This window comes from Chironomus tepperi, unplaced genomic scaffold (assembly GCF_022539635.2).
Source record: "Chironomus tepperi strain 1889 unplaced genomic scaffold, CSIRO-AGI_Ctep_v1 contig_100, whole genome shotgun sequence".
Lineage (NCBI taxonomy): Eukaryota > Metazoa > Arthropoda > Insecta > Diptera > Chironomidae > Chironomus > Chironomus tepperi.
In genome coordinates, this window is record NW_027226222.1 from 558,031 (window position 1) to 582,125 (window position 24,095).

Sequence of the window (24,095 nt, forward strand, 5' to 3'; positions counted from 1 at the left end):
TATGTCCAATCAAAATTAATGAAAAGATGAGAAAATGAGTAAGCATGCAATGAGAGAGATGATGAAACAAATCAATTGATTTTATAGAGAGACGTAATAAACAGTTAGAATGCTTCTTGACTCGGGGTTTGAGCATCGAGTCATTTTATAGTCAGTCAGTTGTTTTCTGGAAGTTAAAGTGTTGTGCAGCAATAAAAAAATCATGAAGATAATAATTTTAATAAACGTTCTGTTGCTTGTACCATTTGTATTGTCACAGGAAACTGAGACGGTTTCTGATAATAAGGACATAACTACAGTGAAAATTGAAGATAATGATGATGCTCAGATGATGACGACAGTTAAAAGTGAAGCTGAAATTTCCACAGAAACAGCTCCAATCGAAGCAGTTCAAACAGAAATTATCGTGCCAACTGAAAAAGTCCCAGCACCTCAATCATCAACAACATCAAAAGTAGAGACAGAAACTAATGAAGAAGAATCTGAAGATTCGGAAGAAAATTTCGAAAATAGTCATGAAAGTTCATTGCCATCATTTCAATCAGGTTCGTCTTCTCAAAGACGCAAAATTATATATCTTAATCAGCAACAACATGGAAAATTAAATGTTCAATTTGAACTAAATGATGTTAGTTTGATTGTTGTTCCGAATGGTAGAGATCCGCAATTATCATTGTTAGATTTGCTACTTAAATCAGCTCAGAAATCAATAATGAATGACATGAAGAAGAAAGAAGACGTTACAAAAGTAAATGCCAATAATGAAGATGATTATTCCAAATATAATTATATGCGTACATCTACAAATGAACCATCCATAGAATCTCGTGCACCATACAGAGTTGATATATCAAGTACTTTAAATAGCCAGCCTGTCGTCGAATTTACACATCAAAGCGAAGAATCTCACGTTACAAAATCACCCGTGTTAAAAGTTAAGAAACCAATTGTCTTCCAATCACCACAAAGTAGCAAGTCAAAGAGATCTATTGAAAATAATCTTGTGGGAAGTGACAATGATGTTGAGAACATTCCCATCGACAGTGAAGAGGACCGTGAGATAATTAATTCTATCATAGATAACGAGAATTCAGAAGAATTCATTAAAGAACAAGCCATGGACAGCACATCAGAATTTATACTTCTTGGTGCTACAGAAAACTGCGGACCAGGAAGGCGAAGAAATTCATATCAGATCTGTGTCGCAGTAGCTGAATAATTTATTACTGTATTTGCATATTTTTCTATCACCTAATAAATTTTATAATACACTTAAAAAGTGCCAATTTATCCATTAAATACGATTGTGTAGCTTATGCAGTTATGCTTTCTTTATGGTTCCTGGAAAAGTGAGCCTATACTTATTATACCAGAAACGGTACATATAAGCTCATTTACATTTTTCCTTTATAAATTCTTGTATTTTTACAGTAAATGAATATGGAATCAAGAAATTAAAAATGCCATAAATATTTATGTCATTAAATGGTACGATCCAAAAACTTTAAAGAACTTGATTCTGTGGAAAAAGGTTACAAGTATTTGATAAAAATGATTCAGTTTGAAAAATGTCATTTCCAATATATTTATTATTTAATTACTTTGCAATAAATACAGTTTTAAAATTATTCAATATTCTCAATGTGCTTCTTTAAATACTGAATAATTGGAACTACATACTTTTCACCGACCAATAATTTGTACTTTTTTCCACTATTCTTAACGAGAGTCTTAACACTGTCCTTTGAATCGCCCATAATTTGTCCATGTGTGGGAATGTCCTTTGTACGACTTTGAGTATCACTTAGTTCCTTATGTCCTGTTTTAGTCTTCTTGAGATCAAAGAGAGATGCAAAATCAGAAAAGTCATTTTTGTCATCGTTGCCAATGTCAATGCTTATTGGTGCTTCCGTTGATGATGGAATTCCTAATAGACTTGCTATTTCAATCTCCGAAAACTGAGAACCTTGATCTTCATCAATTGGTATGGCAATATTCACTCCACTAACTTTGATTCTAAAATTTTGTGTTCCATTTTGGCGTTGATCCACAATTATATCATAATTATCGTCATCAAGATCCTCGTAAATTGATAATATGCTACTTATTGGACTTGAAAGTGTACACGAAATGACTGAAATTATGAAGAAAAATTTGAGCTTAAACATTTTTTAGATGGTATTTTCTTGAGGCCTGAAAGTACACTGTGTGTGATTTAAAGTTTATTTTTCTCGAGTCCGTCATTGACAACAGAATAACGGTTATTTCTTATAACCCATGAGAGAATATCTTGTGAAAGTAAAAGAAGACAAGAAACAAGTAAACTCGATCACACATTTCTTTTCTTTTTATGATTCTTTATTATTTTTCTCAATCCAATGCTTAGCCTTTCCTTATTAGTAATAAACATAATAATATCATTTACGTCAGTATTGAGTTCCATTAATTGATTTAAAAATAATTATAATTTAGTGGAATGTCAAAAATTTGTTCTATATCCGTTTATAAAAAAAATAAGAAACAACATAATTATGATAAAGCTAGTCTTAAGTCTTTGACTATAGGAAAATTTGAGTTTACAACTCACAGTAAATCAAATGAGATATTTTTTGGTGATGATTTTCATGTATTTTTGGTAATAAAATGAGATTGATTCTGTTCGGTTTGACTATTCTTTTTCTGTTCGTTTTGTAACTCCAAAGCAGATTCTGTTAAAATGTTCACACAATTGATGAACAACATGTTTGCCATAATGCCAGTGACTTAGAGTTGAAAAAATCAGCATTGAGTATAATAAAATTTTTTCGAGTCTGGGTATGACAAGTGATACGCAAAAAGCTCCTGCCAAATATGGTGTAATCCAATTGATTGTTTCACAATTTGTATTACTCATTTGAGCAACAATTAGACGACAACTTATATTGCTGAGAACTGTACCAGTTAAAAGATAGACGGCACGTGTATGGTTATTAATAATGTCAGTGGGTGAGAAATTTAGCCACATTAATATGATGAATAAAAATAATGATAGTGGAATCAATGGTCTCACACATTCGACAAACGTACGCATTTTGCCTGTTTTATCAGCATACGATCTGTAAAGGTTATAAAAAACCATCGGAATATTTGATAGTGCGCTGATATGTAAAACAAATTCTAGAAAACAAAAAATTATCAATCAATCTTGTGCTAAAATTAATAAAAAGTTGTTCTAAATACCTAAAAAGTGTCCACAAGTCAATCCACTTGCTGTGAAGTGGTATTTCCATATGTTTGGTCCTAAAATGTAAGTTGCTAAGTACATGAGCGTACTTCCCCACATTCCAAGATCATACCCCCAAGGAAGATATAGGACACCAGTGCTACAAAATCATTAGAATAATAGTATTAAGATGATAGTATGAGGAATCAAAATGATCATACTTGTATTTTTCCCAGTGTGAAATATGGAAGTTGATAGTAACATTAAGGATCACAAAGTAGAATCTCATCGGCTCTGCTGAAAAGTTCGCTCCTCGTCCAAATACAGAATATAAGCAGACAGGAATGAGAGATGCAGTATAGGAATCTAATGCATGATCGAAAAATTCGCCTAGCGGTCCGCTCAAGTTTATTCTTCGTGCTTGTTTGCCATCGATTCCGTCTGTATTGATTTTTAATTGCAAATAGAATTATGATTATAATCAATGTTATATTGTGTTATGTATGCATTATTACCTAATGTATAAGCTAGAAATATATTAATAGCTGCCATCAGCCATACCCATTGAGGTATTCGAGGCTCATCATGTGTTTGAGCGTAAAAGTCCCAGTCATAGTATGATAGAACGATGAAATTTAGCGCTGTCAACAAAAATCCGGCAAATGTCATCAAATTTGGTGCTACCCATTTTGGAAAGAACTGAATTCATTGTAAATTTTTAATTGTTTTAGATTGATAATAAAGTTCAAGGAACTAGAAAACTGATAATAAAACTATTTACCTCAACCAAAAAATTCCAAAAGGGATGCATGATGTATATGCTCAGTGGACTTGTATCTCTCGCCGAGTACTTATGTAAGAAAACAAAATTGGAAGCATTATTAAATCAATCATACAAAATTTCAAAAAGGATATAGAAAATAAAGAAAAAAAAAATCCTCAATACCTTATAGTTGTCAAATCCTTTGAGGATTTCTTCAGTCAAATACGGCATTTTGTCAAAGTTTTACTTTGTTTAAGTATAATCTCCTAAATAAGTCCCGTCTATTCTATTTTATGTTTAAATTTTTTAATTAATTTAATCCACACATTTCTGATTTTTCATCGCTAAACTTGTTCGAAATTATTCCTTTATTTTCGAACTAATTTAAATTTTTATTCGACAGTGGATATGTTTAAATTTTCAAAAGCCGTTAAACTTGCGAAGGATAGTTATAAACATATTAAAACAATGTTGCTGGTTAGTTAGTCATCCAATTGAAAATTTATTTAAAAATTGTTTAAAAGGCAATTTTAATGTTATAGATAATTAAAAAAGATTATTTAATAATTTTGCGCTTTTGCTGTGGACATCCAATACTAATGTGCCTCTCATATCCTCCATCATCCGGTAAATAGATGTTTTCTCTACATAGAGGACATTTGGCTATTCCTGATGTTAAAACTCGACAGTGAGGCTCCTTTTTATGTTGTTCTAATTCTCTTACTAGTATTGCATCATGACAGACGTCACATTTTACAAAATCTTTTGTTCTTTCACACTCACCTATTTATGGCATTGAAAATAAAAAAGCAACATGTCATTATTGGAAGGATATAAAAAGTGATATAACGTACTCAATAAATGATTATTGAAATCTGATATTTTCACAATATCTTTACAATTTTCACATTTTGTCAGATATGGACATATTTTCCAATAGTGAAAATCAAGCTCATGATTCGAGAATGCAATAGTATCGCAAAAGGTACATTTAAAACTACATAAACATAAAAATAATAAAGATAAGATAAATTACACATTATAAAAAATCATATATATTAGGTATCTATTAAGTAACAGTAGTACATGAGCAATTTCACTTACGTTTCCTGACGCTTTGCAAAGTCTTTAATTGATTGACCACTCTTACTTTTATAAATTTGAGGCTGCTGATTATTCCTTCTGAACGGAATCGGACTAGCACGATCATTAATTCTTAGCATTTTAATTGACTCAGTGACATTTGAAGATTTCGGTCTAGAAGTCTCACCAGACGTTTCACTAGATGAGCACTCATTTATTGAAAATTCGATCGTATTCACTTTTTGTTCTGCTAAGATTTCCCGTTTCCGCTAAAAAGCAATTAAAATTATTAGATCAAATCATTTTAAAGTAAATCAGTCACCATACCTGCATATCAATCTTATCAAATTCTGCAAATAACTGCCTGTACAATAAGTTTCGTCTTGTAATTTCATCATCCGGTGGTAACTGTTTACGTATGAGGCGAGGATTAACTTTATAGACGGCTAAAAGAATTCTTTCTGCGACTTTTCTGACTGGCTCATGAGAATGTTGTATACCTTGTATACCACATTCGCTTAATAATCTTGGACTCAATCCACTTTGTTTTTCGTTATTTATTCCTTGACTTAGTACTAGTTGTTCGAGCATTTGCATTCTTGATAAAGCCAATCGTGGATGAGTTCCATTTGTTACTGGCCTAGATAAAGATGGTGCTACCAAATGTTGTATTTTTACTTCGTTACATGTTGCTATGACTAGAATTGTATGTTGAGCCAAGTTATGAACACGTGGACTTGCATCACCGGACTTTGATAGCAATTCTGGCAATAATTTATCAACACATCTGGCCACTTCTGAGTTTGACACTTTTTCAGGAATAAATTCACAAAACAAACACCTTATTGTCTCAGCTGCTGCACTAAAAACTGAAAAAACAGCATCTCTTATGGCACGATGTAATAATATGGTTGCACCTCTTGTTGTTTTGTTATATCCAAATTCAGGTTTTTCTGGATTTTTTAGTATTTCTCTAAGCTGCAATAAAGCTTCTTCACGGTCTTGAAATTGTCTCGAATAAAAAAGCTCAACAATGTCGATTCCAAAAACCAGTATTGGTATTGATGCTTGTCTTTTTTCTCTATCATTTAATTTTGACCGGCCACGAGTTTCAGGCTCTGGATGATGACATTCCCTTAAAAATTCGTTAGTATGAGAGCTGAAATTTTCATGTCAAGGATTACGAACACATCAAGTATTTAAATATCTTATCTTACTGCCTTAATGTAGGAATTTCTCGTTCGTCGTGGTCATAATTGGTATTTCTAGGTGCACTTTTGTTCCTTCGTCTCAATGAACCAGTATTAGGGGAACTTCTTGGAGACGACTTACTTATTTGATCACCTGGAAAATAGACAGTTTCATTATAGAAGTAAACTTAAAATTTGTCACACATATTACAATTTGATTTACATCTAAATTGAGGAGATTGTGGAACTTCATGAAGCTTATCCTGTTGTGTACTTGACTTTCCTGCTGTATCTATAATAAATTATTTTATCCTAATGTTTTCACCTCTATAATTTAGAATAAGTACCTCCATTTGATGCCTCGTTGGCCTTCAAGTTTTCTAAATATTTTGCCACTTCAACAAGTGTCGGTGCTGGTGGTAATTGTGGCTTTGCTGCATATGTTTCAGAACATATGTCATTTTCGACTAACAAGCCGTCAGATTCAAAGAGTTTATCGATTTCCAATTTCTCAAAAACAACCTTCTTGTATAATTCCATTTGTTCCTTCCTTAATCGTGCTGTATTGAAATCTTCCTTCAATACCGATAATCTCTTTGATAGTGCATAACGTCCTAGTCTCTCGCCAACTGTTCTTAAACAATTCATACATAATTTTAACTTTCTGGCATACTCAAATCTTTCATCCTCAACTGCTCGATGTTTAAGCTGTTCCAATTTCTTCACAATATCAACAATACTCTCTTCTACATACATACAATAACTTAAATCATCAGTTATTGATGATAATCCAATTTCAGTGCTTTCATCAGAGGAACTTTTAATCCTAAGATGATTTAGATCATTTGCTTGACATTCTTCACCCAAAACATTAACAGCTAATAATGCTAACTGATTGTGCGGATTCAGTTTATTACTATATGCACCTCCCATACGTAATTTTAAATGAGTTGCTACTTTTTCTGGAATTGAAATACTTTGAAGTTCACGTGATTGAAAATTTTCTGATGCTTGTGATAATGAAATAAATCCAATATATTCAAATGTCTGACTTGATGGTGTTGCACTTTTCGACGAATAATTTATAAATAAATCGATTCTTTCGGCTATCAACAAATAAGAGAAAGGATAAGGACGATGATGAAGAAGAGCAGAAAGAAAAGAAAAACATCATGAAAATCGATAAATTTTTCCTTTCTTTCATTCAATTTTCACTTACGAATTAAATATTGATGTGCTAATACTTGGATCTTGTAAATTTTGGCAGGATAATGAAATTTAAGGACGATTTCTTTTGGACTTTTGTCTAAGCTTGGATCTGGCTTAGAACGCCACCCTAAAAATGCCATTTTAATATTTGTTTAGTGACAATTTTCAATTGGATATAAGATTCTTACCAAATATGTGGGGTCCATGTGAATTTAATTCTGAGGCCGGATACGTTGGCAAATCTTCATCTATGTTAATTGAATAGAATTTATTAAGGAATTACCTGAGATAAGATAAATGTACAGACATACCTGAAGCAAAAACACAAGAAAATGGAATTTTCTTTGCCATTTTCCACACGTTTTTAAATTCTATCAGAATTGCTTAATTTTCATAATTTTTAAATTTGAAAAGATCAAAAAACTTTAGTTAATTATTAAATAAATCACATTTTCTAATATTTATTAAAGTATTTGACATTAAAATGGATTAAAAAATTTTCTTAAAATATTTCCTTTTTTTCACACTGCAGAGCTTTTTCTGAATGAAAATTTTTTTCACTTTCACAATATTTGCGCATGCTTTGATGAAACTTTTTTTGTAGTAATTTTTGAAATATTTGAGAGAAAATTCACGTGGATGAGCACGTTGATGAATCAAAACAGAGAGTAAAATGGTAAAAATTGAGAGAGAATTTTTGTTTACAATTTTTTCAGTAATTTTGCGGTATTATTTGACATTGAATACATATTTTTTGCAATCTCATCCACGTGGCCGGTGCTAATTTATTTTAACGGACAAATCATTAAAAAGCAATTAATCTTTTTTTAATGCGTTCGTGGAAAGAATTTTTGCAAATTAACAAATATTTATTTAAGCTTTAGATGTCATTGAACCCAATAGCTTTTAAATTTTACTAAAAAAGTGTTAATTTATTTTATCATTGAAAAATTATCTAACTAATTTAATACAGTTATCTACATACACATCAGTATACTCAGTTACATCATGACATGAATTTACATTTTCACTTGTTGCATTTCTATGTTAGTAAATTAATTGAGCTTTTCCAGTATTTTCTCTGAGCTTTTTCGAAAATCATGAAAAGCTTTCAATTAAATCATTTTTTATATGTTCACACCGGATTCGCCTGTGAATTTATTATGTTTGTTCAGATTGGAAAACCAGTTTTTGTCATTCGATCAGTTCCAATCCAAGGAAGAACTGATTAGATTTTGGAAAAGATAAAAAAGCCATTCTTTCTACTAAAAGCAAAACACATTCACTTTCATACAAAATTTTAAAACCAAAGTTAACTATGATTTTTGAAAAATTAGAAGTTTTTTTATAATTTAAATAAATATTTTAAAGCTAAGTTAAGCGAAGCTTGTTCTATCCGTTAAGCTTTCAAATATGTGAGACTCTCTATGGTACGGTGTGAATATATACGCATTGGGATTCTACCTATTCTAGTAGTTATTATTATTTTTTCGATGACCTAAAGTGAATATTTGTTTAGGTATATAAAACAGATTGCGGAGAGAAATTAAGTAATCGAAGTTAACAAGTAAGTAAATGAGTAATTGTATTTTATAAGATTCATGGAATATTAGCATAATTAAGTAGTTAGTTGAAGGATTTAAAGAAATTGCACTTTTAGCTTATAAATTATGCACATCATCGATTTTATGTTATTTATAAATTTCATTACCTCATTCAAAAAATTCAAGCAGTTTATTATAATTTTGTACACGTATAGTAGACATCTTAAATTACTAAGTACAAAGGTGAAAAAAATAAATTATTGCGTATACAAAGTTCATACCTTATTGATATGAAGCACAAAAGGGATTAAAATATTGATTTTACTTATGATTTCAGCACCTTTTTTAGTGTTAGCAAATTTATATCCAAATGGTTAATGACAATATTAATATTAAACAAAAATTGAAAAAAATTGTAGCAAAGCAGGCTAATCAATTCAAATATCAGCGATTTGACAAGAAGAAAAACAGAGATATGGCAGAGATCAAACGGAGACCTTTGTTCAAGACAATACTCAACATTATTCATAGATTCGTAGTATTATTTTTGCGATTTATATTTAAGAATGTCATCTATGGAGAAAAGGGACAAAGTGTTCCGCCCATTAAAAACCTATTACTGTTGGAGCCGGCATCAACTTTAGCGATGAAAATAAGAACGAAAAAAATCACAAGCGTTGAAGTTTTGCAAGCATTCATTGAACGTATTGAGGTATGCAATTATTAATTAATTAATTCGACACAGTCTGAATGCTTTAATTGTTTATAGGAGGTAAATCCGATCATCAACTGTGTTGTTGATGAACGTTTTGCTGAAGCATTGAAGGAAGCTGAAGAAGTTGACAAATTTATTGCTAGTGGTGTAATGTCAGAACAAGAACTGTTAGAGAAGAAGCCATTTTTAGGAGTTCCAATAAGTACCAAAGATTGTATATCTGTTAAAGATCTGCTTAATACTGGAGGTGTATATCATCGTCGTAATGTAAGAGCCGAAGAAGATTCTACAGTCATTGCAAGAATGCGTGCAGCTGGTGCAATTCCATTTTGCCTTACAAATATCTCAGAATTGTGTATGTGGTATGAAAGTAATAATACTGTTCATGGCCGTACAAACAATCCTTACGATATTTATCGTATTGTTGGAGGCTCATCAGGTAGTTAATATTATTTGCTTTTTACATGCTGATATATAATCTTATGTAATTTGTTTTAATAGGCGGCGAAGGTGCAATTCAAGCTGCCGGAGCTTCACCTTTTGGAATCGGAAGTGATATCGGTGGAAGTATAAGAATGCCTGCATTCTTCAATGGCGTATTTGGTCATAAACCTTCAAGAGAAGTTGTTTGTAATAAACGACAATTCCCTGCACCATTTACTGATGAACAACGCAACATGCTAAGTACCGGTCCAATGTGTCGATTCGCATGCGATTTAAAGCCAATGTTGAAAGCATTAGCAAACGAAGAACATATAAAATTGTTAAGACTTGATGAACCTGTTGATGTTAAGAAAATTAAAGTGTTTTATCAAGAAAATGATCTTGGTGGTTATTTGATATCTCCAGTTGACAAAGATATTCAGGATGCTTTAAAGAAAGTTGTCAATTATTTCAAGAATTCTTTGAAAAATGAAGTCAATAGAGTCGAAATTGCACGTACCAAAAATACAGCAGCAATGTGGTTTGCTAATATGATATCTAAGGATTCACCATCATTTGCTGAACAAGTCGCACCTGATCCTGATGGTAAAATTAACGGATTCGTTGAACTTGCTAAATGGATGTTTGGAAAATCGAATCATACATTTATTGGAATTATGACGAGCATAACTGAATCAACTTCAGTAGAGCCAGGAAGCGTCAAGCATAAATATCTACTCAGTGAACGTGACAAAATCATCGAAGAGTTTAAAGAAATGCTTAAAGATGATGGAGTTTTTCTATATCCAACACATCCATGTGTAGCTCCTTATCATAATGAACCTGTGCTACGTACTTTGAACTTCAGTTATACTGCACTTATTAATTTGTTAGGAATGCCAAGCTGTAACATTCCTTTAGGACTAGGATCTGAAGGAGTTCCAATCGGAATTCAAGTCGTGTCTAATTATAATAATGATCGTTTGTGCCTAGCAGTTGCTTGTGAATTAGAAAAAGCATTCGGAGGTTGGGTAAATCCCCCTGAAAGTAAATAAATTTGATCTAATTTGTCTTTTTTTTGGTGATTGAGGCTGTTCTATGTTATATTTTTGTCTAGAGATGTTTATTTCTACAATCTTTTGTAAACACTTTATACCTACTTATAGATTTACATTTTCTATTAATCTTACTTTATTAAACTAACTACTCTGAAATTAGATGTATGATTGTTATAGTGACGTTATTGACACAATAAAATATGTCTGCAAACATTAACTTTTACATCAAATAATATTAGAGATTATTTAATTATTCGGTGCAACAAAACATCAAAACATTAGATTTATTGATCAATGTTTTCGTGAATGTTTTTATTTCCAATGTTTAAATTGCAGCTGTTTTACTTAAATCAATTATTTTATATTACGATGTTTATTATTATCACACGCTAGTTTTCAGTCAGCGTTTGAACGGCAAGCACGCAAGTAAAAATTCGATTAAGGTAAGTATCAATTTTCCCATACCGGTATATAAAAGTGATTCATATTTAATATTTTGAGTTGATTAAAAGTTTCTGGAGATTATTTTAATTCCAATATATTGTTGTAAATGCAAGTCGTTAACACAATTGAACTGCATTAAAAAACCGGCCAGATTTCATTGCTAAATTCCTTTCTCTTTTTTTGTTACTTTATGGATGTACAATGTATACTCAAAACAATTACATACCGGGATAGGTGGATATAGACAAATTTAAAGGTCGAAATTAATTATACATTGTAAACAGTGATATTGATAAAAAATACTGATAAAAATATACAGAAGAAAAATACATTAGTCACTATGGGAAAATAAGGAATAAATACAAGAAAGAAATGAATAATAATTTAACTTCCAACGTAATCTAATCACAATCGTTATCAGATCAAGATTTTCGAAAATAATCAGTCGCGTGCATGATTAAAGTCCATACATTTTTATCTAGTTGTTTCCAAATTGAGTCTCTGATGAACGCATCATTTTAGTGTAGATTATATTTTCTTTTTTCTGTGACTTGAACTTTAGTTAAATTATCAATTACTTAAACTATTTCTATGTAGGAAGATGGCATCGGCTTTGATTTTGACAATTTTAAATACAATCCATCAAATCATTGTATTTATTGGAAGATATGTATACAAGAACTTTGTTTATGGTGACAGAGGGGCAAAAGTGCCCCCCATAAATAATCCACTTTTATTGGAATCTGCGACATCTTTGGCAAAAAAAATCAGAAGACAAGAAGTCACCAGTGTTGAGGTCATGACAGCATTCATCGAACGTGCTAAGGTAACTAGATGATAAAAATTTTGTGTTATTTTCCTTTGACTCTAAATTATTTGTATAGGAAATAAATCCAATAATCAATTGTGTTGTGGATGAAAGATATTCAGACGCTTTGAAGGAAGCTGAAGAAGTTGACAAATTCATTGCTAGTGGTGTAATGTCGGAAGAAGAAATGGAACAGAAAAAGCCATTTTTGGGAGTTCCAATAAGCACCAAAGATTCAATTCAAGTTAAAGGAATGATCAATACTGCTGGATGTGTTCATAGGAAAAATGTCGTAGCTGATAAGGATGCTCCCGTTGTTGCAAATATGAAAAAAGCTGGAGCAATTTTTTATTGTTTAACTAACGTTCCTGAACTGTGCATGTGGTTTGAAAGTAATAACGAGATTTTTGGAAGAACTTCAAATCCTTATGATACATTCCGAATTTGCGGCGGTTCATCAGGTGATTTATTAATGTTATTTATCTACATATAACAAATTAATTAATTTATTATTTCTATAAAGGTGGTGAAGGAGCAATTCAAGCAGCTGCTGGATCACCATTTGGAATTGGAAGTGACATCGGTGGAAGTATTCGCATGCCTGCATTTTTCAACGGTATTTTTGGACATAAAACATCAAGATCCATTGTTTCAAACGAAGGACAGCATCCATCCGTTCATAATGCAGAAGAAGAACACATGTTGGGTATTGGACCAATGTGTCGTTATGCATGTGATCTTAAACCTATGCTGAAATTGTTAGCTAGAGAGGAAAAAGTAGCATTGTTGAAATTGGATGAGCCGGTTGATATTAGGAAAATAAAAGTTTACTATCAGGAGAATGATCTTGGCGGAAATTTTGTCACACCAGTTGATAAGGATATCCAAATTGCTCTCATGAAAGTTGTTGAATACTTCAAGAATGATTTGAATTTGGAAGTAACAAGAACAAATATTTCTCGTACGAAAAACAATATTCCAATGTGGCTTGCAAATATGGCTTGTAAAGGAAGTGTTCCTCTAGCACAACAAATTTCACCAAATCCGAACCAAAAGATCAATGTGTATTTAGAGCTAGTTAAAAAGATTTTTGGAAAGTCTAATCATACATTAGCAGTATTGTTAACTGCTTTAAAGGCAGAATTTGGTGTCCAACCAGACACACCTGAACATAAATATCTTCAAGAAGAACGCGACAAAACCATTAAAGATTTCCAGGATATCCTAAAAGATGATGGAATTTTCCTTTATCCATCACATGCTACTGTTGCTACATATCATACTGAAACATTGTTAAGACCACTGAATTTTACATACACATCACTCATCAATTTATTGGGTATGCCGAGTTGTAACATTCCTTTGGGATTAGGTCGTGAAGGAGTTCCAGTTGGTATTCAAGTTGTTTCAAATTACAATAATGATCGTTTGTGCCTTGCAGTTGCATGTGAATTAGAAAAGGCATTTGGCGGTTGGGTTAATCCCAATCCATAAAAAATATACGAGTATTTTGTGCCTTTTTATTATTTTATTAATTAATGATTCGAATTAAATAAATATTGAATTATTTCGTATCTTCAATGCTTTTAATGATTTCCAGTAATTCTGATCTTTTTGATAACACAGTTTTGTAGCTAATTTTTTTAATATCCTTCAATGTGTTTGATTTCATGATTGCTTTGCAAACAGAATCAGCATGACACAGTACATAGATTCCACAATCATAACTATTATTTTGTTGGAGACATTCAACTTGTACAATTTTTTCATTTGACAGCTTAAGACATGATTTGATAATTTTTGCGAGTTTTGAGCATACATAATAATTACTGCTTCCTGATGAATCAAAATGATAGAATGTATTATCCGACTTGCTATATACTAAAAGTGACCAATGACTTCCACCAACTTGATCCTTAGAGTTATCATTTATCGGGAAAATTAAAAAGTTTTTTTCTTTAACATTCAGTGGATCCAATATGACAGCATTAATTTCTTCCGGATTTCCCATCATCTTTATAGCTTGTGTCACTTCGCTACCTATTTATTAAATAAATTAGTTTTGTTTTTCATTTATCAAACAGCTGTTTATTCTTACCCAAAAATAGAATTTCTTTGCTTTCATAAATTTCATGCTGAAGATAATCTAAATAGAATGAGATGATTCTGTCATTCAGCCACTCAGTCTCTGAATTGAGAATTTCTATATCAGACTTATATAGACAGCTGTCATGATAGGAGATAATTAATTTATCCATTTTAGGAATTTAATAAAAACAAAACAAAAATACAAAACAATTAGGGGAACATCAACTCGAATTTTCGATAAAGGGGATTTTTTCGAAATCAATCACAATGTTTTTGTAAATACAACAACAAAGAAATTTCATATAGTAACAACGTGCATAGCTTAATCATTAAAAATTGAGAATTAAAGAAAAAATCAAGAATAGTGTTTATGATATTAAGTAAATTTAGTAGCTATTCATTAATTGGCATTAGAAATTATAGAAATTGTGTTCGTTCTTTTTCTGTTTCAAGCAAAATGTTTAATAATAAAAATTCAGAGAGCAAAATGAAGTATATTTTAGTAACTGGTGGAGTAATTTCTGGGGTTGGAAAAGGAGTTATAGCCAGTTCATTTGGAACATTGTTAAATTGTAGTGGAATATCAGTGACATCCTTAAAAATAGATCCATATATTAACATTGACGCAGGAACTTTCTCGCCATATGAACATGGTAAGTGAAATTTGAAGATTAGAAAGGTTTTAAGTAACACGTGTGGACAGTATGATATTCCAAGAATGCATAATTCACAAATGAATGCGACCTAAGCGAAAGTTTTGAGTAAATGCGCAAAAAATCGTTTAGGTTATTTTTATACAATATAGTTTCAAGAACTTGACATATACGTTATATCTGTATATATCCTAACATTTTCTGATGAATATTGTTTATTATAGGTGAAGTTTACGTTTTGGACGATGGAGGAGAAGTTGATTTAGATTTGGGCAATTATGAAAGATTCTTGGATGTAACATTGCATAGAGACAATAACATAACAACAGGAAAAATCTATAAACAAGTTATTGAAAAAGAGCGTGAAGGTCAATACTTAGGAAAAACGGTTCAAGGTTTGTAACAAAATGAAGATATATTTTGTTGTTTCCTTTTCGTGAATCACAATCTGTGCATTACTAAGTTTTTCTTTTGTTTTTGTTTTCCTTAAATATAGTCGTTCCTCATATTACGGATGCTATTCAGGAATGGGTCGAAAGAGTCGCTCAACAGCCAGTCAAAGGAAATGTTAAGCCTGAAGTATGTATTGTCGAATTAGGCGGAACAATTGGAGACATTGAGGGAATGCCCTTTGTTGAGGCATTTAGACAGTTTCAATTCAGAGTCAAGGTAATTTCTCACAAAATAAAAACTATTTAGATACATAAAAATGAATATACTTCTATTTTTAGCGCGAAAATTTTTGTGTTGCTCATGTATCGCTTGTTCCGATGCCCCGAGCAACAGGTGAACCTAAAACAAAGCCAACACAAGCATCTGTTAGAGAATTAAGAGGTCTTGGATTGTCACCAGATTTGATTGTTGTATGTATTGTTTTACTTTCGTGTGTATCTAATTCAAATTTCATATGAATTAATACAATTAAATTACATAGGTGCGATCTGAACGAGCTATAGGTCAAGAAGTGAAGGAGAAGATAAGCAATTTTTGTCATGTTGGCCCAGATCAAGTTATTTGTATTCATGACTTGTCATCTATATATCACGTGCCAATTTTAATGGAATCCAGCGGAGTTATGAAATTCTTAACAGAACGTCTTCATCTTAATATTTCTGCTGGTCGTCCTGATAAACCACTTAGTCGCTGGAGGTACATTGTTATCTTATTAAATCTTTGTAATATTATTAACATGAAATGCTTTGTTCTATAATTATTTAGAGATCTTGCTCGAAGGGTTGATAATTTGACAAGAGAAGTAACGATTGCACTTGTAGGAAAATATACACGTTTAGAGGACAGCTATGCATCAGTATCGAAATCACTTCAACATGCTTCTATTCAAGCAGGTTATAAACTAAATTTAATTTTTATTGAGGCATGCAACTTAGAAAGAGCAATGAAACACGATAATCCCGTATTATATCACGAGGCATGGCAGCTTCTTTGCAAAAGTGATGGAGTTTTAGTTCCCGGCGGTTTTGGACAGCGAGGAATAGAAGGTAAAATTCGAGCATGTCAATGGGCTCGTGAAAAGAAGAAGCCATTCTTAGGAATATGTTTAGGATTACAAGCAGCCGTTATCGAATATGCTAGAAATGTTTTGAAACTAGAAAATGCTAATTCAACGGAAGTTGATCCGGAGACAAAGTATCCATTGGTAATTGATATGCCTGAACATCATCCAGGTCAAATGGGAGGAACCATGCGATTAGGAAGAAGAACAACTATATTTAAAGGCGATAGTACAATAAGAAAATTGTATGGAAATTTTGAGTCAGTAGACGAAAGACATCGTCATCGTTATGAAGTTAATCCTAAATTTATTGACGAATTAGAAAAGAATGGACTTAAATTTGTAGGACATGATTCAGAACAGCAGAGAATGGAAATTATGGAATTGGAAAATCATCCATATTACGTTGCAACACAATATCATCCAGAATATTTATCCCGTCCATTGAAACCATCACCACCTTTCTTGGGATTAATTTTAGCATCAATTGGGAAATTGCAAGTTTACTTAAATCAAGGATGTCGATTATCACCAAAACAATTGAGTGATGCAAGCTCAGATGATGAAGAAACTATGACAGCACTTGCAAATACAATGAAAAAGTCAACTCTTTTAATGCCTCCAAAACTTAATGGACATGCTAACGGAAGTAGTTCAACTGGTTCAATTGGATCTTATGAAAGCTCAAGTGCTGAGGAGTTGGAAAAGTAAAGACAAATGAAAAGCATTTAAATGAGTATCTCAAATAATATTTTTAAATTATTTTTGACTTTCATCCTTCTTCCTGTTGTTTTTCAAAAGCAAAAAGTTTCAAATCCATATAGTTTAAGTCTGTAAAGCCTAACGATTTAGAAAATCCAAAATAAAGTTATTCTCTCTTTTTTTAAAAAAAAATCTATAGTCTAAGCGTGTATTATCACTACTTGTCATAACATAATAACAATAAATGCAATTATCTCTTCAATGATCCATGATGAAAACAAAAATAGTGAACGAAAAAAAATAACTTTAGTCACGTCCACATCGAATCTAGGCTGCTTCACACATGACGACAGAGAGAGAATTCTCACATGTTTTTTTGGCAATTTTTTGATCATTTTATGAAAATATTTGTACTCGAATATAAATGCTGAGATTACCCGTTCTATATGCATATAGTTCTGATCAACTGTCTGTCCTTATGAGGCAAAAGAAGATTACGATGTTGTAGGATGATGAGTAATTTGTAACAAATATGTGAAATAGGAGCAAGAAAGTTGTCTTTGCCTGTAATTCTGTCTGATTCTAAACAACATGGTATCATGGTCGATCATGTCATTTAGGAATAAGGATCTTCAGTCAGTAAAAATGTAATGGACCAACGGACTTGTAAGGAAAACAGGAGAAGTAGTGTAAACTAGAATGCTCGCGTTTGTAATGGAATCGTTCAAGTAAAAAAGAGAGCAGCTAGCGATAACCTTTGACCAGACAATGATTGCTGTGTGCAAGAGCTGAAGCAAATAAAAATAAATATATACTCTCATTTCTATTCGAGCTGTTGGCGATAACACAACGACTTCCAATAAATATTTTTGCATTAGTCTTTCAGCGGACAAAATATTTTGTTTTTGCTTCCAAAAGTGTGACTTGATACTTTTGAAATAAAAAAAAACTCTGATCTTTAGATCAAGCAACAAATTTTATAGACTATTCTAGTGATTCAGTGCTGTTAATTCCTATTATTACTATTACTATAATCAATAAAGTTATCGTAGAACATTAAGAACTAAATAACATTTCCTAAGAACCGTTGATCCATAATTATACATGATAAATTCAAATAAAGAAGTCATAAGTGAAGTGTTTAAGCATCCAAACTCAGGATATATCGTCTTTGACGACAGTGACATTATTCTTGCTCAATTTGTTTGTGACAGTGAGTTTTAATCAAAGACTTTCTTATATTATTTTGTCGTACATGACCATTCGAACGTTCTATTCGTTTTCAATACTGATTGGCTACTGAGGTTAAAGTTTTATTGGCTACTCAACAATTTTAATCTCATTCTTATTTTCATTTGATTCCGTTTGAATGTTCCTTGATGTGATTTTTTTTTTTATTAATTTATTTTTAATTTTTTGCCTTTCGCTAAGATTGCAAAATGTCGAGATTAGCAATGTCTTGCTATGCTGCTACCAAGCATCAATATCCAGATAGTGATAAGAAGGTGGCTCGCGTTCAGAGCAAGGAAAAAAAGCAGGGCAAAGAGCGCTCATCAAATAAATACGGTGAAATAGAAGCGACAATTTCACTTGATAAGTACAATGGAAAGCTAATGAATAGCATTTGGGGCTTGTATAACAGGTATGCAGCTGATAATTATTTTAATGAATTAAAAATAATTTTTGGATATCTTTGTAGGAACTCGCCTCATAACTTCAAATCACTCCAAAATGCTGAAGCGGTCATTGCCGTTGAAAAGGAACAAGGGATGAAGGCTGACAATAAAAAAGTCGGTTCTTCATCCTTTGTTCAATTTTCCATTCCACAATTTAGTGGAATGATTGCTTTCGAGACTAACTTTGAAGTCACGAAGCAAAAGACATCTTTGGAGAAGCTTGAAAATCTTTTCACTTCACCAATTTTCTAATCATGCTCTATGTACTTATGAATAGTCATCATTTACTTCACTTTCTCTTATATGGAACAGCACCAATAAATAAAATCACATGATATGCTGGATGATTTTAATAGTTCTTATTTCTTATTTCTGTTTCATTTGAATACTTTATTAATATTCTATAATCAATTTTAAAAGGATATAGTAATTAAAAATATTTTTAAACAACTTCATGTGGTTCAAGGAAGCATCTATGACTAACCATTCTGTAAATTTAAGATAGGAAAAAAAAAAATTGTATGCAATTATTATTATGTAGAATGTAATCAATAAAATTAAATACAGTGATATTTATGCAAAAATTTAATTACCTTGTATTTTCACTCCACTCATCGTTGATATTCTGTGTCTTGGAATTCCTATCCAAATACTTTTGAAAATCATAAATGCTAAAGGTTTCCTCGTGCGAGATGAATGATCCGATTTCACGTGTTCGAGGAGGACAATAGTATCTGTAAATGGAAATATTGATTTATTCCTCATTTCCAGTGTCATTCGCTTATGACATTTAATTCTTGGGTATGATATTTTTATGGATGTCATTCGAAAACGACCCCTGAGTATCAAAGCTAATAACTTACGATTCAAAAAGATGATCAATTTGAACAAAATGCTGTCCATACGCGTTCCTTACGAACTTTCCGTTATCGCTAATTGACGCTTTCCAATTCAAACAGATCGTCATGTGTCTATTGTTTGCATTAACTATTGTATTTAAATCATCATTAGTTATATTTTGTTGAGTAAATGGAAAATATTTAGTTTTATGCTTCAACATAAAATTGTCTGTCCGTTGCAATTGAAAGATTTCATTCTTAAGTTCAGCTAAAGTTCGTATGCAATAAAATGATAAACTTTCTTTGAATACAGCAGAAAAGTCTTCTTTCTTTAAATTGGTCTGTTCCTTTTTATCAAGCATGCAACGAAGGCTAAGCGACTCATTTGGTAACAATTCAGATTTGTCTTTTGTTTCCTTAACTATTGAATTGTTGACAACTAGAAAAAAAACCAGAAAAGTATCAATATTAGATTAGACTGGGAATTAAATAAAAATCCAGAACAAAAGATCGAACTTACAATAAACTTTATCAGCATTTAAAGAAAATGTCTCGCAATAAATGAATAAATCTCCTAATAAAACGTTAATACTATACAAATGATGAGTTTGGTTTAGATTCTTGGCCGCTACATCGATTCCAACATCTCCAGACACCTCATCAGCTATGTTACAATTACTCTCAACATTGAGACAATCGTTCACATTTAGGAATATCTCGTGTCGAACCAAACGATATCTGAAATTATTAAATTAATTAATAAAATGAAAGGAACAATAAACAAAGTCATGACATACTTAAGTTTTGGGTAGTTTTCCGGCACATTATAATAAATAAGTATTTTGATTGACTTTTTTCCCTTTTTGAAAGGAGCTTGCACATAAAATCCAATTCTTTTAATTTCATTAGGATGAAGTAAGTTATCACCGTCTTTACTATCTATGAGTTTTGTCACAAACTGTCGTCTAGCTTCCTTATCCTTATTGAATGGTTCATTTGTTATATCACGATAATCTTTTACAAACGACAATGGAACTTCACAATTATCACTTGCTTTAACAATGATCTCTTTTGGACTATTTGATGCTATATATATTTCAGATATTGGACTATTTCCTGAATTATAAATCTCCATTGATGCTTCAAAAATTTCGCCAGTCAATGCTTCTTTTGGGAATTCTGTGAATCGAACTTTCATTGCAGTACATGATGGCAATATTTGAATTTCAAGTTTTCTATCATAATCCTGTTTCGCTGGATTTGCTTCAATCTTTACTGGAAGTTTGTTAAAGTTTATTTTTCCCCATATTTGAACCTTATCACTGACTGATGAAATCTTTCCAACGATACCAATTATTCTTAAGTATCCAACAAATTCGGTTGTTATTGTCATATGTATTTGCTTCTTTTCATATTCTCCAAATTCAATAGAATCTATAATTGTACACTTTACAACACTCTCATTCGGTATGTACTCTAAAGGAATTATTAAGAAATAATAATATTAATTTACCAAAAATTTATGTTTAGACTCACCTCCATTCTTAAAGAATCCACGATTTGAAAACAATTCGCCACTATCTTTTTTGAACTCCCAAAGTAAAGTCACGTTTTCAAACAGGATAGAAGGTTTAATAGGATTTTCAAGCTCATAAGTCATATGAATTGGTTCCCCAAAAACGCACAGGGGATGCTCAATTGACGGAGTTTCGCCACAATACAACGACCGTGATGGTTTAAACATCATTATTTGCTTTTTTGCAGCAGATTGCACCAACATTTCTTCGAGTTTAGTCCACATCCACGATTCTTCTAAACTTCCATTTATATCAATATTAATTGCAGGAACTTCTCGTTCAGTTCTATCTGGAGAAATTGACGTAACAAGAACACGAACGGATGTTTGATTTAAACATGGTAAAGATATTGCTAACAAGTCGTCAGTATTTGACTGAGAAATTAAAGCTTTCATTGTTGTTATGTATTCACGTAGAAAACCCGATTGCTGTTGTGAACTTTGAAGACTAGTTGGACGTAACAGATGCGATAAACACTCAATTGCTTCTTCTAATTTCTTTAATGCTATCGCTTGTTTGCTTATGGTATATTGAATGTGATCTTCAGCTAAATTCCATCCTCTATTTGATATTACTTGTTCTGCTTGTTTATACATTCGGAATGCATGTTTTCTTTGACCAGCTTTCGTATAACGATGTCCAGATAAAACAGAATGGAATGCATATTTGCGATAATAAGGTGGCTGTGCATAGAGATAACAATATGCAGCTTGTTCTAGTAGTAATGCTGATCTCAAATCTGCATCCTCACTCGTCATCCGTGTTAACTGTTTAGCAGCATCAACATAAAGCTGTGCTGTTTTTAAGCACTCAATACTTAAAATTGTTGCACGAGTAGCAAACTGTGGAAGGCGGCAAACTGTCAGATAAGTTGTTATTGCTTCCTCCATATAATCATATGTTTTTCGACTAGCAGATCCTTGCATGAAGGCGGCAAGAGCAGCCATTTCTAAAGATCCAGCATAAAACTGCCAAGCAGAATCTGCATAAAAATCTCTTTTTGCTTGATGATACGCTTGAAAAGCCAAATTATAATTTCCAAACATGAAATATAAATCTCCTAATTTTCGTGTCTGCAATTCTGTCGAGTCAGATGTATAAATGACAGCAGTTTGAGGTGCAACTCCAGGCTTATTCGTATTAAACCACCGTTTTGTCGCCCCTAATAAGCTTTTGCTGACACTCTTCTTATTGGCAATAGATTCATTGAGTTGTCCAACAATTCTTTCAACATACGGAATCAGGGCTCTAATTGTAAAGTCTTGAACAAAGTGCTTTAAATTATCTAAATCACCATTAGAAAGAAATCCCCCGTGAGGAACATTAATTTCTGTTGACTCATTTAACCAGACATTTGGATTAATATTTTGAATTTGATCGCTCAAACTGTTCGTACTCGATGACATTGTTAAAGTCGTTTGTGGAACTAGCATGTCTGGAATTGCTTCTTGTAATGGACTTAGCGGATGAATCATTTCAGGCGGCGAACTTGGAATGGGTTTTGGTTCAGTTATTTGTATTGTATTAGGCATTTGTGTTATATCTTGTGGTGTTTTCGGTAAACTTTCAATATTTGCTTCAGTTTCCTAAAATATCACATAAATAAGCATCAAAATTATCTTTATTTTATTCAAATTATACTCACATTCTTTTGATAATTTTTCATAAACCTAATCCAATGATCAGTTTGTGTGTTACTTGACTCCTTCAATGAGTTAATTTGGATGAGGAAGCATCGATTATCTCCAAAATGTCCCTTTAAATTATCAAACGCTTGTTGGGCTTTTGAGATGTCGCCCGTTGATCCATCATGTAGCATAACATAACAATTTAAAGCATCGTCGGATGTTGCAGAAATCCATTTCGGTAATTTTGGAGGCGTAATATTTTGCATCATCTTAATTTTCTTCGTCAAGTGATTAGCTTGTTCGACTGGATTAGAATCACTACTTGAAACAACTATAAGACATGCGAGTATATGACGTGTAAACTCATGATCTGACGGAAATTGGACCGAAAAGAATACTTCTCGCCACTCATCATACCAAAAACACTTTTCTGGAATCTGTATGATTTCAGATTGATTTGGAAGTTTAATGTCATGAATTTTTTCAACTTCCGTATTATTTGAAACAGATTCATTAAGCATTTTTCGAGCAAGTAACGTCTGAGGTGGTCGATAATCAACATCACAAATATTTAAACGAAGTCCTCGAACAGATACAGAAACTCCACTGCTGTCACGAAAATGTGCTAAAAACATCCAATGGATTACTATGATCCTCGAAAATGACTTGTCTTCATGTAAAATACTTACCTTCGGTAGATATCTTTGAAAAAGGTTGCATTAATTGTACAAAAGTCAAATTGTTTTTTAAGCATAATTCTTCTACGGTCTGTGAGCATGTTGCGCCAATCAATGGAGACGAGAAAATACTTTGTATCAATTCTTTAGGTGATGAACTAGCACCAACATTAGTTAAATTAATCATAACTTTGATTTTAAGATAAAAATTGTTCTAATTTCTAAAAATTAAAAAATTGATGATAAATGAGGCTCAATCACTAATTTATGTCCAATATTTCACATAATCACTAATAACTTTAT

The 24,095-nt window shown here is 32.0% G+C and overlaps 9 protein-coding genes across 13 annotated transcripts; 5 read left to right on the top strand and 4 right to left on the bottom strand.

Annotated features, from left to right (window-relative positions):
• Positions 1–56: 56 nt before the first annotated feature.
• On the top strand, positions 57–1,279 carry LOC139087108 (uncharacterized). Its single transcript, XM_070635815.1, has one exon. It carries the CDS (start codon positions 203–205, stop codon positions 1,217–1,219), a length of 1,017 nt encoding a protein of 338 aa, XP_070491916.1. The 5' UTR covers positions 57–202; the 3' UTR covers positions 1,220–1,279.
• A 1,114-nt stretch (positions 1,280–2,393) lies between these two features.
• On the bottom strand, positions 2,394–4,319 carry LOC139087254 (ethanolaminephosphotransferase 1-like). The gene is made up of 6 exons (XM_070636010.1): positions 4,149–4,319; positions 3,984–4,052; positions 3,718–3,901; positions 3,424–3,643; positions 3,220–3,362; positions 2,394–3,156 (listed from the first exon to the last, which is right to left on the bottom strand). The coding sequence occupies exons 1-6, from the start codon at positions 4,194–4,196 to the stop codon at positions 2,669–2,671; spliced, it is 1,152 nt and encodes a 383-aa protein (XP_070492111.1). The 5' UTR covers positions 4,197–4,319; the 3' UTR covers positions 2,394–2,668.
• Positions 4,320–4,443: 124 nt separating this feature from the next.
• On the bottom strand, positions 4,444–8,212 carry LOC139087204 (centrosomal protein of 104 kDa). 3 transcript variants are annotated; one of them, XM_070635953.1, is made up of 10 exons: positions 7,759–8,212; positions 7,636–7,695; positions 7,458–7,574; positions 6,586–7,344; positions 6,462–6,530; positions 6,266–6,392; positions 5,376–6,207; positions 5,070–5,317; positions 4,820–4,962; positions 4,444–4,748 (listed from the first exon to the last, which is right to left on the bottom strand). In XM_070635953.1, the coding sequence occupies exons 1-10, from the start codon at positions 7,796–7,798 to the stop codon at positions 4,522–4,524; spliced, it is 2,622 nt and encodes an 873-aa protein (XP_070492054.1). In that variant the 5' UTR covers positions 7,799–8,212; the 3' UTR covers positions 4,444–4,521. The 3 variants fall into 3 exon arrangements, with proteins under 3 accessions (XP_070492054.1, XP_070492053.1, XP_070492055.1); XM_070635952.1 differs by having other exon boundaries at positions 6,450–6,530; XM_070635954.1 differs by lacking the exon at positions 4,820–4,962 and having other exon boundaries at positions 4,624–4,748; positions 6,450–6,530.
• A 690-nt stretch (positions 8,213–8,902) lies between these two features.
• LOC139087114 (fatty-acid amide hydrolase 2-like) lies at positions 8,903–11,388 on the top strand. 3 transcript variants are annotated; one of them, XM_070635823.1, is made up of 4 exons: positions 8,903–9,014; positions 9,411–9,703; positions 9,761–10,145; positions 10,208–11,388. In XM_070635823.1, the coding sequence occupies exons 2-4, from the start codon at positions 9,467–9,469 to the stop codon at positions 11,182–11,184; spliced, it is 1,599 nt and encodes a 532-aa protein (XP_070491924.1). In that variant the 5' UTR covers positions 8,903–9,014; positions 9,411–9,466; the 3' UTR covers positions 11,185–11,388. The 3 variants fall into 3 exon arrangements, with proteins under 3 accessions (XP_070491924.1, XP_070491922.1, XP_070491923.1); XM_070635821.1 differs by having other exon boundaries at positions 8,911–9,014; positions 9,329–9,703; XM_070635822.1 differs by lacking the exon at positions 8,903–9,014 and having other exon boundaries at positions 9,088–9,703.
• A 143-nt stretch (positions 11,389–11,531) lies between these two features.
• On the top strand, positions 11,532–14,013 carry LOC139087264 (fatty-acid amide hydrolase 2-B-like). Its single transcript, XM_070636024.1, has 4 exons — positions 11,532–11,630; positions 12,229–12,457; positions 12,516–12,900; positions 12,963–14,013. Exons 2-4 carry the CDS (start codon positions 12,233–12,235, stop codon positions 13,931–13,933), a joined length of 1,581 nt encoding a protein of 526 aa, XP_070492125.1. The 5' UTR covers positions 11,532–11,630; positions 12,229–12,232; the 3' UTR covers positions 13,934–14,013.
• Positions 13,938–14,747, bottom strand: Den1 (Deneddylase 1). The gene is made up of 2 exons (XM_070636025.1): positions 14,538–14,747; positions 13,938–14,479 (listed from the first exon to the last, which is right to left on the bottom strand). Exons 1-2 carry the CDS (start codon positions 14,695–14,697, stop codon positions 14,004–14,006), a joined length of 636 nt encoding a protein of 211 aa, XP_070492126.1. The 5' UTR covers positions 14,698–14,747; the 3' UTR covers positions 13,938–14,003.
• A 77-nt stretch (positions 14,748–14,824) lies between these two features.
• On the top strand, positions 14,825–17,581 carry Ctps (CTP synthase). The gene is made up of 6 exons (XM_070635819.1): positions 14,825–15,180; positions 15,405–15,575; positions 15,677–15,849; positions 15,912–16,043; positions 16,115–16,329; positions 16,399–17,581. The coding sequence occupies exons 1-6, from the start codon at positions 14,898–14,900 to the stop codon at positions 17,402–17,404; spliced, it is 1,980 nt and encodes a 659-aa protein (XP_070491920.1). The 5' UTR covers positions 14,825–14,897; the 3' UTR covers positions 17,405–17,581.
• Positions 17,582–18,206: 625 nt separating this feature from the next.
• On the top strand, positions 18,207–19,660 carry LOC139087113 (uncharacterized). The gene is made up of 3 exons (XM_070635820.1): positions 18,207–18,608; positions 18,827–19,037; positions 19,095–19,660. Exons 1-3 carry the CDS (start codon positions 18,500–18,502, stop codon positions 19,321–19,323), a joined length of 549 nt encoding a protein of 182 aa, XP_070491921.1. The 5' UTR covers positions 18,207–18,499; the 3' UTR covers positions 19,324–19,660.
• l(3)76BDm (trafficking protein particle complex subunit 8 homolog l(3)76BDm) lies at positions 19,416–24,039 on the bottom strand. The gene is made up of 8 exons (XM_070635818.1): positions 23,805–24,039; positions 23,133–23,740; positions 21,447–23,073; positions 20,708–21,386; positions 20,431–20,648; positions 19,935–20,349; positions 19,665–19,805; positions 19,416–19,559 (listed from the first exon to the last, which is right to left on the bottom strand). The coding sequence occupies exons 1-8, from the start codon at positions 23,977–23,979 to the stop codon at positions 19,514–19,516; spliced, it is 3,909 nt and encodes a 1,302-aa protein (XP_070491919.1). The 5' UTR covers positions 23,980–24,039; the 3' UTR covers positions 19,416–19,513.
• Positions 24,040–24,095: the final 56 nt, after the last annotated feature.

Coding starts and splice junctions, on each gene's coding strand:
- LOC139087114 (XM_070635821.1), top strand. CDS start 9,362: ATGGTTAATGACAATATTAATATTAAACAAAAATTGAAAAAAATTGTA. Junction 9,704..9,760: donor CATTCATTGAACGTATTGAG/GTATGCAATTAT, acceptor AATTGTTTATAG/GAGGTAAATCCGATCATCAA. Junction 10,146..10,207: donor TATTGTTGGAGGCTCATCAG/GTAGTTAATATT, acceptor TTGTTTTAATAG/GCGGCGAAGGTGCAATTCAA.
- Ctps (XM_070635819.1), top strand. CDS start 14,898: ATGATATTAAGTAAATTTAGTAGCTATTCATTAATTGGCATTAGAAAT. Junction 15,576..15,676: donor CTTAGGAAAAACGGTTCAAG/GTTTGTAACAAA, acceptor CCTTAAATATAG/TCGTTCCTCATATTACGGAT. Junction 16,044..16,114: donor TGTCACCAGATTTGATTGTT/GTATGTATTGTT, acceptor TAAATTACATAG/GTGCGATCTGAACGAGCTAT.
- LOC139087204 (XM_070635952.1), bottom strand. CDS start 7,798: ATGGCAAAGAAAATTCCATTTTCTTGTGTTTTTGCTTCAG. Junction 7,575..7,635: donor ACATGGACCCCACATATTTG/GTAAGAATCTTA, acceptor TGGCATTTTTAG/GGTGGCGTTCTAAGCCAGAT. Junction 5,318..5,375: donor TTGATAAGATTGATATGCAG/GTATGGTGACTG, acceptor ATTGCTTTTTAG/CGGAAACGGGAAATCTTAGC.
- LOC139087108 (XM_070635815.1), top strand. CDS start 203: ATGAAGATAATAATTTTAATAAACGTTCTGTTGCTTGTACCATTTGTA.
- LOC139087113 (XM_070635820.1), top strand. CDS start 18,500: ATGATAAATTCAAATAAAGAAGTCATAAGTGAAGTGTTTAAGCATCCA. Junction 18,609..18,826: donor TGCTCAATTTGTTTGTGACA/GTGAGTTTTAAT, acceptor CCTTTCGCTAAG/ATTGCAAAATGTCGAGATTA. Junction 19,038..19,094: donor ATTTGGGGCTTGTATAACAG/GTATGCAGCTGA, acceptor ATATCTTTGTAG/GAACTCGCCTCATAACTTCA.
- LOC139087264 (XM_070636024.1), top strand. CDS start 12,233: ATGGCATCGGCTTTGATTTTGACAATTTTAAATACAATCCATCAAATC. Junction 12,458..12,515: donor CATTCATCGAACGTGCTAAG/GTAACTAGATGA, acceptor TTATTTGTATAG/GAAATAAATCCAATAATCAA. Junction 12,901..12,962: donor AATTTGCGGCGGTTCATCAG/GTGATTTATTAA, acceptor ATTTCTATAAAG/GTGGTGAAGGAGCAATTCAA.
- Den1 (XM_070636025.1), bottom strand. CDS start 14,697: ATGGATAAATTAATTATCTCCTATCATGACAGCTGTCTATATAAGTCT. Junction 14,480..14,537: donor CAAAGAAATTCTATTTTTGG/GTAAGAATAAAC, acceptor TTTAATAAATAG/GTAGCGAAGTGACACAAGCT.
- LOC139087254 (XM_070636010.1), bottom strand. CDS start 4,196: ATGCCGTATTTGACTGAAGAAATCCTCAAAGGATTTGACAACTATAAG. Junction 4,053..4,148: donor AAGGATTTGACAACTATAAG/GTATTGAGGATT, acceptor TTCTTACATAAG/TACTCGGCGAGAGATACAAG. Junction 3,363..3,423: donor TCACACTGGGAAAAATACAA/GTATGATCATTT, acceptor ATGATTTTGTAG/CACTGGTGTCCTATATCTTC.